This window comes from Pelobates fuscus, chromosome 2 (genome assembly GCF_036172605.1).
Source record: "Pelobates fuscus isolate aPelFus1 chromosome 2, aPelFus1.pri, whole genome shotgun sequence".
NCBI classification, from domain to species: Eukaryota; Metazoa; Chordata; class Amphibia; order Anura; family Pelobatidae; genus Pelobates; species Pelobates fuscus.
Genome location: NC_086318.1, coordinates 212,606,139 through 212,618,798, shown reverse-complemented (window position 1 = coordinate 212,618,798; position 12,660 = coordinate 212,606,139). Strand labels below are relative to the sequence as shown.

The following is a 12,660-nucleotide window of genomic DNA, read 5'->3' as shown; positions in this document are numbered from 1 at the left end:
TATGGTGACTGCATTGTGCCTTTAAAATTTGATATGCTTTCTATTTGTCAAATAATGAAAATAACTATCTGTAGGAGAAAGAAGAAAGAAAATAAAAAAAGGTAAAACATAGGGATGATAAAAATGGAAGGGATTCTATACATACTTAAAACGTTTCTTGTATTTCAAAACTTACTTTGAACAAGGCTCTCAAAATAATTGTAAGGGTTTTATTTTATCCTATCTTGCATATTTACAGTCTCTAAATATAACATTTTAACCATGGTAGTAATTTTAATTCACGTGATTAAAGATTATTGTCAGAAGCAAACTGTACACTAACTCTTCCATTACTCTAATTTGGTCTGCTTTGGATAATTCATTGCCTATAATATTGCCTACATATGGTGCCTCTCATTTACTTTTCAAAGGAAAGCTCTAACATCATAATGATCAAAGCCAGTCCAATGCTTCCCTGTAGTGAGGCATCAGAGGCCTACTGTGAATCCGTGACAATTGTCACACTGTATAAGTAAGCATCTCCTGATATACCAATGTATCTCTATGGGCCACATTCTATGTCTTCATGCAGGCACTAATAATGCCAAAAGTCAGTCCTGCAAACATTGTTACTAAAAAAGCAGTAATTATAAAACAAAAATTTACTCTTTACACCAAAGTCTTTATATAACCAAGTAAACCAATACAACCAAGTGAACGACTAGTGCGGTGGTTGAACATCTTTGTTTGCTTTAGCATGTGCAGTTCAAACTGTGGCGCCTAAAAGAAAAGAGATGATTGGTGAAAAAAAACTTGATTGATGGCTAGGGGACAGCCACTTAATGTTGATTGTATTCATGAATCTAGTGAGAAGTGACCAATAGACAGAAAAAAGGAGGGTAATATATGTTTTAAATAAATAATATATATATATAGCTTTTTTTTGTAGCTCCTTTTTTTCTTCTTTTATTCGTAACTTTTTCTCACTTGATCTGTGAACCAAATAATATTTATTTATCTATGCATATACTTTGCAGTACACTGATTGGCCCATTTTCCTTTTTTTGTTTGTCTGTATGTCTACCCAAGTATTTTTTCACAGACGATAATTGGTCGAACTGAACCGATAAAAAAACAAGTGTCTGGCTTCCCCCCCAAAAAATTAAATATCAGGAAAAAATTATTTGGCCCAAACAAATTTTTCTGCCTAGAACAAGTCTAGCAGTGATAGGCTAGAGAGGGGGGATTACGACGGAACAGCAGCATGTTATCTTAACCCCTTCTTATCGTTTAGCCACTCTTGATCCAACTCAGACATTGTGTTCTTCCTATAAGTCCTCTTTGTCTTTAAATACCCATCTCAGTCCTCCTTCTTCTCCTTTTAAGCTATTTTCGTCATTTACAGTGGTCTTTGTTTTCCAGGTGGCTAATTTTTATTTATTTATTTTTTTAAACACACAATCTTTCTTAGATGTAGCTTTCTTGCCAGTTTCTTGTTTCTTAATTAACAACAACTATCCAACTAATTTTACCTTGATTTGGCATCCAAGACACTTGTTGGAGTGCAACCTGAACACCCTTGAAAAAATTAACGGTTGGTGATCAGGACACTTAAAAAAAATATATTTCTATAGTAATTATTCAAGTATATGAAAGCAAAAGGATTATGTGAAAACCAGGGTGTCATTTCATCAATTTTTGATTTTTGAAATGGCCAGTAAATAATTATTACCTTATCTTCTTTTCTAATCATCTCATATTAGAGCATGAATACATTGGATGCAGAAAAGTGGAGCAAAAATACATAAATATATATTTAAAAAAAAGAAAATACTAAATCAAGATTAAAATGGATAGAATATAAGTCTGGCAGGTAAAATGGACTGAAGAATTGTTGGCCATTCAGGCAAATATGAATAGGGAACATGCTCTTTGTCCAGGCAGCAATTGTATCAAATTCAATCATTTATGCTGGTTTTTATGCTACATTTATCAACCATTTTATGATTGATTTTTTTTGTGTTATTTTTAATTTTTCTTTGAGTTTAAAATTAATCTAAATAATGTAAGATAACTGATTGGGAAGCTAAGGTTGGTTTAATTAAAATGTTTCTGCTTTTTTATTTTTTATTATAGGTTACAGCAGTGGGAGGAGAGCTCACTTACACGATTTCCTACGACACCTCTGTAAAGGAAGATGCTGTGACCTTAGGCTATAATCCACGGATCATTATTGAGGTAGGGTATCTTTTATATACAATATGTGCTTTGCTGTTCCTACTAATTGGATTATAAATCAGTTGAAGTTTGCAGCAGCTGGAAAGTTGTTGTTTTTTCCCATCTAACAGATTTGGGTCAAACTAAATACTGTGACAATGTGGCTAGTAGTGTTGTGCAACATGTGAACATACTGGTCACAACAAGTTATAGAGACGGCAACTGAGGACATTTAACCTGGGTGAGGTGATGCCCATATTTGGTGATCATAGAGCAGACCTTTGTCCCATTATGTTGCTAATCCATTAAAAAGTAATATTGGCAAAATTGTAATTATTATTATTTTTTTTTTAATAGGCAAGAGCAGAGCAGTATTATGTAGGGAGAGCTCCACTACTGAGTGGCCCATAGCGACTAATTTTTTGCCTTTTCTTCCTACATCTCAACAGCAAGCCATTGATGATCTCTAGCCAACCTCTTTATGGCTCAGGCAAAAGTTCCTTGGGGCATTGAGCTCACCTAAAAAAAAAAAAAATACTGCTCAAGGATGATCAATGATGGAGAATACTTTGCTTTTTTCTGCTCCCATGTTCACGATGATGCAGTCCCTTTGTTCAACAATGCAAAGGGCTGTACAGCAGATATACACTTATCAACTACATTAAAACAACTGTCAGGTGAAGTGATTAACATTAATTATAATGTTACAATGGCACCTGCCAAGGGGTGGGATATATTAGGCAACAAGTGAACAGTTAGTTCTTGAATTTCATGTGTTGGAAGCATAAAAAAATTGGCAAGCAAAAAGATGCGAGGCAGTGTTATGCTTTGGGAAGTGTTCTACTGGGAAACATTGGGTCCTGGCATTCATGTAAATGTTACCTTGACACATAATACCTATATAAAGAATGTTGCTTACCATATATATATATATATATATATATATATAGTGTAGATTGGATTAGCCATATTAGTCCAGTAGACAAGATGCCAAATAAATATATATATAATATAATATATATATGTATATATAATATACATATGCATATAATATATTATAATATATAATATATGTATAATAAAATATTCACATTTATTTATTTTTGGTTGAAATAGTTATCTTTAATCATGTTGTGCTCATAGAGTAAGGTGACCTCTATTCCACAGTTCTTCTGCAGTGCTGCAAGACACCGTAAATTATGCTGTTGTATATGATGTCTTATCTGATTTGTGCATTCATTTCCTGAAGCATAGCATGTACAATCAAGGGGAAAGGTCCACTTGATCCATAACTCTAGTCAACTAAAGGGTAATAGTCACAAGTGGTTCAAACCTTCTGAATGCCTTGCCCGTACCCCTACTAATCATTATGCCATGTTACATGGATGATGGTACATCAAACAGAATATTTATCTGATAGGTAACTTATGTGTTGGATTTTACAGGGTAATGGCATGCAAATTGTAAATGGGGATGAAGACATTCTTTTGAAGCCATTTGAAGAATTCACCGAGACAGTGATTCTACGCCCTGAGTTCTTCAAATTATATGGGACACAGTATCAAGTCAACAGAAGAGACTTTCTGATGGTTCTGGCAAACATAAAGAAACTTCTCATTCGAGCAACCTATAGTCATCATCTTCAAGCTACCTACAGGTAATATCTGCAGCTGCAGCTAAATCATTATGACAAACACGGTCAATCAAAAAGAAAATTTCATAGATTTTTTTTTTTTTTAATGGTATTATTTCAGTGTATAAACAGAGGAATTCAGAGGTGCTTTTCATTTTTGGGCAAAAATAGAAGATCTGAAGACATAGGCCTCGATTTAATATTATTGGGTAAACTTTTCAAATGATTTCATAGTATGTATATATTTTTTTATATTTTAAAATTATAAAAAATAATCCAAAAATATTAAATCATTTGGAAAGTTTATCCAACAATATGAAATTGAGACCAATTAGGTTGACACTGAACAATTTTGACCTGATATTTCAAATTAGTTTAGTTTGAATTATCTATAAATTCACAACAGTTCACACTATGGTGAACAACCTTGTCAGTATTGTGAATCGAATCACATCTACTAGAAACTAGAATTGTGTATATTCGTATTGCAATATTCACCATTCTGGCAAAGGAGAAAACATATGCATTAAGGCATATTTCATAATTATTCTACTAACTGCCTTAATGTTAAAACGGTTGCTAGCTGAATAATGTTCCAGGTTTTCTTAGAAGGTATTTCCATATTTTTCCATTTCACTATTTTCAATTCACTCTTTTAGTGTATTATTTGAGTGTGTTGAATGAAGCCGAAGAGAATTGAAAACTGTGTTAGCTTTCCTTTATTCAACCAAAAAGCTCTCAAGATGATCTACTCAAATGTTTTAGAAATTATAATGGATCGTCTGTTTTCCTAGAACCAATTTGGTTATAAGAGCTTTTGAACTTTGTATTCTCTTATTTTTTGTTCTGGCATGATCTGTTAAGACAGGTAGAAAGATCTAGTTTAGCCTGGGTATATTAAATTTGAAGCTGAAAGGCGCAAACAAATGCATGGTTTTAAATGTGTAAGAGTCAATTGCTTTTACTTTAAAATACATGGATTCAGCAACCCTTACTGCCAGTATTTTGTATTAAATTGAAATTCATCAGGAATAAAAAATGAGCAAATTGTAGAACAAATGCGCTGCAGCCTTCTTAAATGAATAACAGTGGAAATTGTTAAACACATTAAAACTCCATTTTCCAAATAGCAGAAACTAATGAAAATTGGAACAAAGCATGGAATACAAATGTGCGGTATTGCAGGGTAAAATGCTTTTGTTTATAGCAGTTTCACAATATGCCAAATTATATTAAACATAAGAGAAGAAAAGACAGCGGTGCTTGAAAAAGAATTGGAATCAGGATTTTAGTAGCCTGATGTCTTTAAATACTGGTCACAACAGTTTATTTCTCCTTTATATTGTTCAGACGTATTTTAATAAGAAGAATATGACTTGCTAAATTTTTATCCAATTCAGGGTGATTTGTTTTATATGTGGTTCTATTTAGGTTAGTCTAACTGATACAAATATTTTCTTTTCTTATTATACGGTAATAACGAAATAACCCAATTATTTCGTCATTTCCAGCAAAGCCGGGGGATTTTCACAATGACAGAGTTAGCACATGCCTATCTGCAAAGCAGCTGCCTACTCTGTTCAAATATACTTGTTGGGGGGGAAGGAGTTGTGGTAAGAGAGCGGGGTACTAACTGTTCTTTCTGCACTGCTCCTTTGCATGCCCTGTAGTGATGCCAGAAGCTGGGATATGACGTCACTCTGTCCCCGGCCTCACTACAAGGAATATGGGAGTTGTGCAGGAAGAGCACAGTAATCCCAGAAAACCCACTGGACCCCAGGAAGAGGATCCACTCCAGCCATGGCCAGTGCAAGGACACAAACAAAGATGCCTTTTGCCACTCCCCCACGCCAAAAAAAAATTATGTCTTCCCCCACAGCCTTCTGTGTGTCTCTTTCCTAGCCCCTTTTGTGTGTGTCTCCTCCATCCCAATTCCTTGGTGGTCTTTCCCCCATTCCTGGGGCTGCTGACCTATCTCCATGTAGTGGATCTTCTGTATCCTCTACCTCGTCTGACAAGAAGCTGTTTGTAGCTCTCAGTGAACACTTCCTTTTAGACAGGGTAGAGAATAAAGATCCTCTACCATGGTCTGCTCAGCCATACTACATGGTGTAATTGGCAAAAGGGTGTGTTCCTGTGTGTCCAACTTGTTTGTTTACAATTAAGTGTCTGTTAGTCCACCCATTGTACAGTGCTTTGGAATTTGCTGGTGCTATATAAATAATAAAATAATAATAATAATAAAAAAATAAAGTAATGCAATCAGGAAAATACATATATAACAAAATAAGAAATATTCCTCCTTTAATCTTTCAACCATTCTTTCCTTTTTTTTCAAATTTAAGATTTTATTGTTTTTGAAAATTTAACATATAGAAATACTGTTTACATCAATATAACTGCATAGCATAGTGATACAGATACATAAGGTAATCTTAAGGTAGTCGTAATGGTACAGTAAAAACAATGATATCATATTAAGCAATGGAAGAATAAGATACAGTGTTCAGTAAGGTTTAGTAATAATAACAATTTCGCCTCGATATCTGAGGATAAGACAATAACAAGAGAGGAATGAACAATAATATCAAATATGGTGATAGTACTAGAACGGCCTGGTGGGCCTAGGATATAAAATTCTTGTGGCGACCCTTTGGAAGCTTGACTAGGGAAGTATCAGTAAACTTGTCTGTATGTTTGGGGGGGCTCTCAAGCTGCGGGTCAATAATATTGTGAATGTCACCAAGTGTAGGATTGCAGTGACCATCTTGTGGTTATTATATGTGAAATGTAGTAAGGAATTCCGTCCAGGGTTTCCAAATTTTTGGAAATTTTTGGAAATTCTTGTGTTTGGCATGTGTAATCTCTTCCATCTGTTTAGTGTTTTCTACGCTCTGGATCCATTCTCTGATAGTGGGTGCATTTGGTGATTTCCAGTGTTTGGGGATCATTTGTGAGGCAGACGTAGCTAAGTGGTAGAATAGGTCAATCTTGGACTTTGTGAGACCCAGAGGTTTTAGGAGGAATATATAGTTGTCTGGTGCAAGAGGAAAGTTGGTGTGTAGTAGAGATTGTGTAATCTTGTGGATCCTATCCCAGAATTTAGCTATTGTTGGACATTGCCACCAAATATGAGCGTGATGTGCTGCTTCCTGCCCGCATCTCCAACACCTATCCAGGAAAGTTTGTTATGTATTTTGCTTATTTTAGCCGGTGTGTAGTGCCAGCGTGAAATACGTTTGTAATTACTTTCCCTCACCCTTAGTGAGGTTGACGATTTATGCGCCGTCTTGAGGATCGAACTCCACTGATGAGGAGTAAACTCCTCAACCATTCTTTCAACCAAAAATACCAACAATAAAATAAAAAATAAAAATATTCATTTAATTAAATTGTGTTCAAAATCCAGATTTAAACCCTTTGGGCAAGGGTATTAAGTAAAAAAAAATCAATTTTGTCTCAAACTTGCCTAATTCTTTAAAATTATCAGCTCCTCTCAAATTCTTTTATCCTTTACCAATAGCCACAAAAACAAGTCCCCTCTGAAAAATGTCATACAAAGAGAAGAAACACTATGATTTAAATAGTTCCTTTCAATATTATAGATATGCTCAGAAATTCTGACCTTGTAGTAATTCCAATATACTTTAATCTATGTTGTCTACCCAAATGTGTTAATGTCTTTAACATGTTTGCTATTTGAAGGAGAAAAATATCTTATGTTGTTATAAATATATATCTATTTTTCTGATTGTGTGACTTTTATATGATATCTATAAATTAATTATTTTTTACCAGGGTGTGTGTGTAATTACGTTTCACCAGCTGGAGGTGCACTGATTGTTTTGAATTTGACTCTTCTTCTATCCAAAGCCCGTGAAAGGGGCATATTATATAGAGTCTGTTGATGGCTCTATTATATGTGAGTGGTTCTACTAAGTTGTGCACTCATCTACATTACAGTATTATGGCATGTGTTTTTCTATTTCTCTTTTTGACCTGTCATTTATGTTGACTGTTATATACTCCTTATCCTATGTATCAGAAGATCTGTGAGATCAGTGCATGTTTTATATTTACACAAGAAAACTTAAAGTTTTCCTATTTATTTTATACAATATACACTATGTTTGGTGAAGGTAAATAGCACTGTGCACAATGTATAGTTTGGGTTATTTGTATTTTTTTGGGTGTTGAGACACTTGTTATTTAGAGCAGCATGTGCACTTTAGATGTTCTGCTAATCATTTACTAAAGTGCCTTATAACAACAGTTTCTGTTGTAAGCTATACAGTGTAGTTTTGTAGTTTTTTTTATAAACTCTTTATTAAAGACTGGGAAGAAACAAGCTTTCAAAACACAATACTGATATACACAATATGGTTTAACGTATAAACTAGTAAAAGCACAATTAAGTCCACAGCCAACATTAAACAATTGTTTCATTTTCAATCAGAACTTGCAGTGCAGTATGTTTATTTTAGAACTTTATATCTTGCTTAGTTAATTGAACTTTATTCACACACGGTTCTCCTATGGGCTCTAACAGATAATTAATAGAAACAGATGCTCCATTTTTGGTTCTTCTAAATTAAATATTCACATTTCTTATCAATGGTACAATTAAAAGATGTGGTTGTAAAATATAATTCTTGGCATCATTAGTAAAAATTAAAAGATGTGGTTGTAAAGTATTATTCTTGGCGTCTTTCATATATATCCAAATGCACTAAACTACCAAATCCCAATTTCCAGATGTTTGAAAATATAGAATGTTAATAGAAATCAAAACAATAAAACTGGCTGAATTCAATTAGCATGTTAACTGTCATAAAGCCCCAAAACAATAGAATTACAAAATGGAAGGCAAAAAAAAAAAAAAAGCCAATTACAAGCATTGGAAATAGAGCCAGTAGAAAAAGATATAAAACCAACATATACCATTTTGCATAAATGCAGATCCACAGCAAGGGGCTAACTTTTTAAACAACTGAGTTAAAAGCCTGTGATTTTATTATTTTGTAATGTGCTGAACAGATGGTAAGTTTTCTTCGCATGGATGTAATTTGACCCACAATAAACTGTGAATGCCTTTCTACAGTTACTTATGAAATTGAACCAAGAATGTTCTTTTCCATTTTGTTTTATTATCTGGATGTTGTTTGATTCAGCCATTTTGTAAACTTCCTTGTAAAGCAGGTTATGGCACACTGTAATTATAAGAGTAAATACCCATGAATATAGTAATAAAATAAAATAAAATAGCTTATTTGGCAGCGCATTACATTCTTAAACAATATTGAACTGAAAATGTTTCCTGTTGGCACAAAAAAGCAAGCTTTTGAAAGCAAGGTTCAAATCAGAATAACCTGCTAATTGCAATGTCTTTCTTTTCTTAGACTAAGTTCTGTCACCCTAGAACTTGCTGATCAATCTTCTTCTGGTGGAAATAGGGCTTATGCTGTAGAGCTTTGTCAATGTCCTCCTGGGTACAGTGGAACCTCTTGTGAAGTAAGTGCTGAATATTGTGAATAAAGTGTGGGTTTAGAGCAAAATAGTATGTATTATTCCCTTTGCATCTAGGTATCATGTGTAACCATGAGATAGCAGAGCATAATATTCCACAGTTAATTTTGTGCCTACATGATTACAGGATTATGACTACAGAGTTTATCAAAGAAAACACCAGATTTCTTATTGAGTTGAGAAAGAATATGTACTACTATTTGGGTTTAGAAAAGAATGACATTTTTGTTTTTTTGTGTTTTTTTTTTGTTTTGTTTTTGATCTATCTAGATCTATGGTACTTTGAAAGGTTAATCTTGTTCTAGTTCACGCTGTTTTTTTAACCCATCCAACAATATAAATATTTTATCTGCTATACAAACACAAAGATAAAGCACCACGCTTACAGCACCAGTAGCTTAGTATCCAACAGGTTAAAATACATAGTAAAAACAAAGAGAACGTTACCTGCGCTCTGGCCTAAATCCCCGTTTACATTTATACAAAATGGAGGCTCTTTAGTTTTATTCCACTGGCCATTTGAATATATAAGCTCACCTGCCAAGTCAAGGCAAGCCTCAATTGGTGTTATAAATATTTTACCTGCTGTCTGCAGCAAAGTCCCAAAAAATAAAACTGTGAGGACAACTTCTAAAGAGACAAGCAGGTAGTTTTGTTTAACCCCATTTAACTTTTCTGTCTACTCATCTGGATGAGCAGAAGGCCATACCAAAGAACCTAACCACCTTGTGAAATGTGAGAAATTCACCTGACAGTACAAAACCACTTCAGAGTTTTGATTGAGCAGGAAAAGTGTAGGGATTAATTAGCTAATGTGCTTGTTAAAGGGAATGCATGTCTATGAGAAAGTTGCCACGGTTGTCACTATATGATTTTCATACATTTATTTGTTACCGTCTTAAAGCTGCAGAGAACAGTTGTGTGTATTGCACAGTTTTTTTATATTCCCATTCTAAGTAAAGTCATGGCTTTGAGGGCTTTGAGGAAAGGTTGCCAACTGCCAAGATAATCAGAGCTGGTTTAGTTCTTGGCCTATTCATATTTATAATAGATATGTTGTAAATATGCCATGTACGTACACGTTTTTTCTTTCCTTGTCCTTAGGCCTAAACCCTACTATTACTAACATCTGCAGGGGGGATTATAAATCTCTCTTTACTTCTTCTGCACGTCTATGCATAATTATGGAATGATTTAAACTCCCACCCTGTAACTCAAGATGTCAATAATAATGACTTTTTCCAGGCCGAGGGACTGGATTTTAGGATCAGGAGTACATTAATAATATGTATTCTTGAATTTCATATCTGTTATCTGTTGGAGTTATAATGCAAGCAAATTACCTCAAATAATGACGATTCACTTATTTGATAAAATTTCAAGAATCAAATAATGCCTTTTTTTTTAGGTTGTTTTATATTTTCACGCAATGTTCCAGAGGGCATCTCACAATTTTCCTACCAGTTCATAGAGATGTAATCTTCCGGTTTTATGTTTCATTTTATTTCTTACTTTTTATTCCAATTTCTTTCTTTTGCTCTTATGTACACACTGTTCTATTCACATCTTCTTTTTAACTTTTTCTATATTGTCTTTCCTTTGCTATTTTAGAGAGGGAATCAATCTTTTACTTTTAGCATTTCATCTACAAGTGTTCCTAAGGTCAGTTGTAAAACAGCATGCTCATAAATATGTTTGAGAGTGCCGTTTCTGTCCATGTGTATATGCACGTCAATATTTAAAGTAACTGAATTTTGTTCTAAAATTAAAATAATGATGTGCTACTATTATGCACGATTTGATTCCTTTAACTCTCAATGTGTAATACAACCCGTTTCGGACAAGCTGTGGGCACTTCTTATCTCTCTCGGTGTCTAAAATCTAGGGGTGAAACTGTTGGAACTCCTCACAGGAAGGCATTAGTCAGGGTTTACTGTGACCAATTCTGCTTTTCGTTTGTTACCTTTGCATGACAATATACCTCCTTCTATAAGAACAATGCATGTAGGTCCATAAACATTCGATCTCTTTTTTAGTCTTGTTTACCAGGTCACAGACGGATTAATGGCACACTCTTTGGTGGGATATGTGAGCCCTGTGTCTGTTATGGTCATGCAAACTCATGTCATGATATTACTGGAGAATGTTTGGTAAGTGTGCAGTTTTAAATATTTGTGTGTGGTAGTGGGGGGTGGGGGGTAGTGTTGTTTGTATATTCAACAAATGTCACAAATTAGCTTTGCTGTTTATCAGCATCATTTTATTGTTGCAAGCACAACCAAGTTAGCGATTCTAGAGGATCAGGGCAAATTGACAGATATCTTGATTCATGCAAATGACTGTGTTTATTCTAATATGCTTGTGCTTTCTGCTGTGAACAAAATTATTAATATTAGAGAATTCATTTGAACATATATTCCTGATTTACTCCACAGTTAAAATGCTAAAGGTAAGGTGTGGTGTAATTTAAGCTTTCTTTCAGACATACTCATAAAGAGGATTATTCACAATCTGTAAATTATGGGGAAGCCTACAGAGAATGAAAAATGTGTCATTCATATTGGAAACATTTTAGCTACTTTGATATTCAATTTGTAACTCTTGGAAAAAAATAGTAAACAACCCTGTCTAATTCTAAAGTAAAAATTACTAATATCACCTTTAGCCAATTTTTAAAGCTTAAATGAACACTATAGGGCCAGGAACACAAACATGTATTCCTGATCCTATAGTTATTTAAATACACAATCTAGCCACCCTTGGCCCCCTCTTGTCCCCCTAAATATAGTAAAATCTTACATTTATTGCAGTCTGCTGCTACTGGTTCTGCCTCTGACCTGCCTGCTTGGCTGATATCATCAGAAGTGTTTATATGAGCCAATCATTTAATCAATGCATCTCTATGAGGAAGGTTGTGTGCCTCAATGCAGAGAGTGGAGACACTGAATGTCAGTGCTGCACACTATGCATCACTGCCCCAGGAAACACCCCTGGCAGCCATCTCAGGAGTGGCCCGTGGAGGTATCCTAGGCTATAATGTAAACACTGCATTTTCTCTGAAAAGACAGTGTTTACTGCAAAAAGCCTGAAAGGAATGATTATACTCATCAAAACAAATATGCTAAGCTATAGTTGTGCTGGTAACTATAGTGTACATTTAAATTACCCCCTTTCAGAATCATTAAAGGGACACTATAGTCACCTGAACAACTTTAGCTTAATGAAGCAGTTTTGGTGTACAGAACATGCCCCTGCAGCCTCACTGCTCAATCCTCTGCCATTTAGGAGTTAAATCCCTTTGTCAA

At 34.4% G+C, this 12,660-nt stretch overlaps 1 protein-coding gene across 10 annotated transcripts in view; it reads left to right on the top strand.

Annotated features, from left to right (window-relative positions):
- The window catches only part of LAMA2 (laminin subunit alpha 2), a 767,184-nt gene that overhangs the window by 376,369 nt on the left and 378,155 nt on the right, over positions 1-12,660 (top strand). For 5 of the 10 annotated variants that reach the window (XM_063443149.1, XM_063443146.1, XM_063443148.1 and 2 more), the window contains exons 13-17: positions 2,116-2,217; positions 3,642-3,853; positions 9,229-9,340; positions 10,967-11,017; positions 11,392-11,505. In XM_063443149.1, the coding sequence (XP_063299219.1) occupies positions 2,116-2,217; positions 3,642-3,853; positions 9,229-9,340; positions 10,967-11,017; positions 11,392-11,505 (591 nt within the window). The remainder of the gene's footprint in view (positions 1-2,115; positions 2,218-3,641; positions 3,854-9,228; positions 9,341-10,966; positions 11,018-11,391; positions 11,506-12,660) is intronic. The other 5 variants (XM_063443147.1, XM_063443154.1, XM_063443152.1 and 2 more) reach the window with 1 other exon arrangement.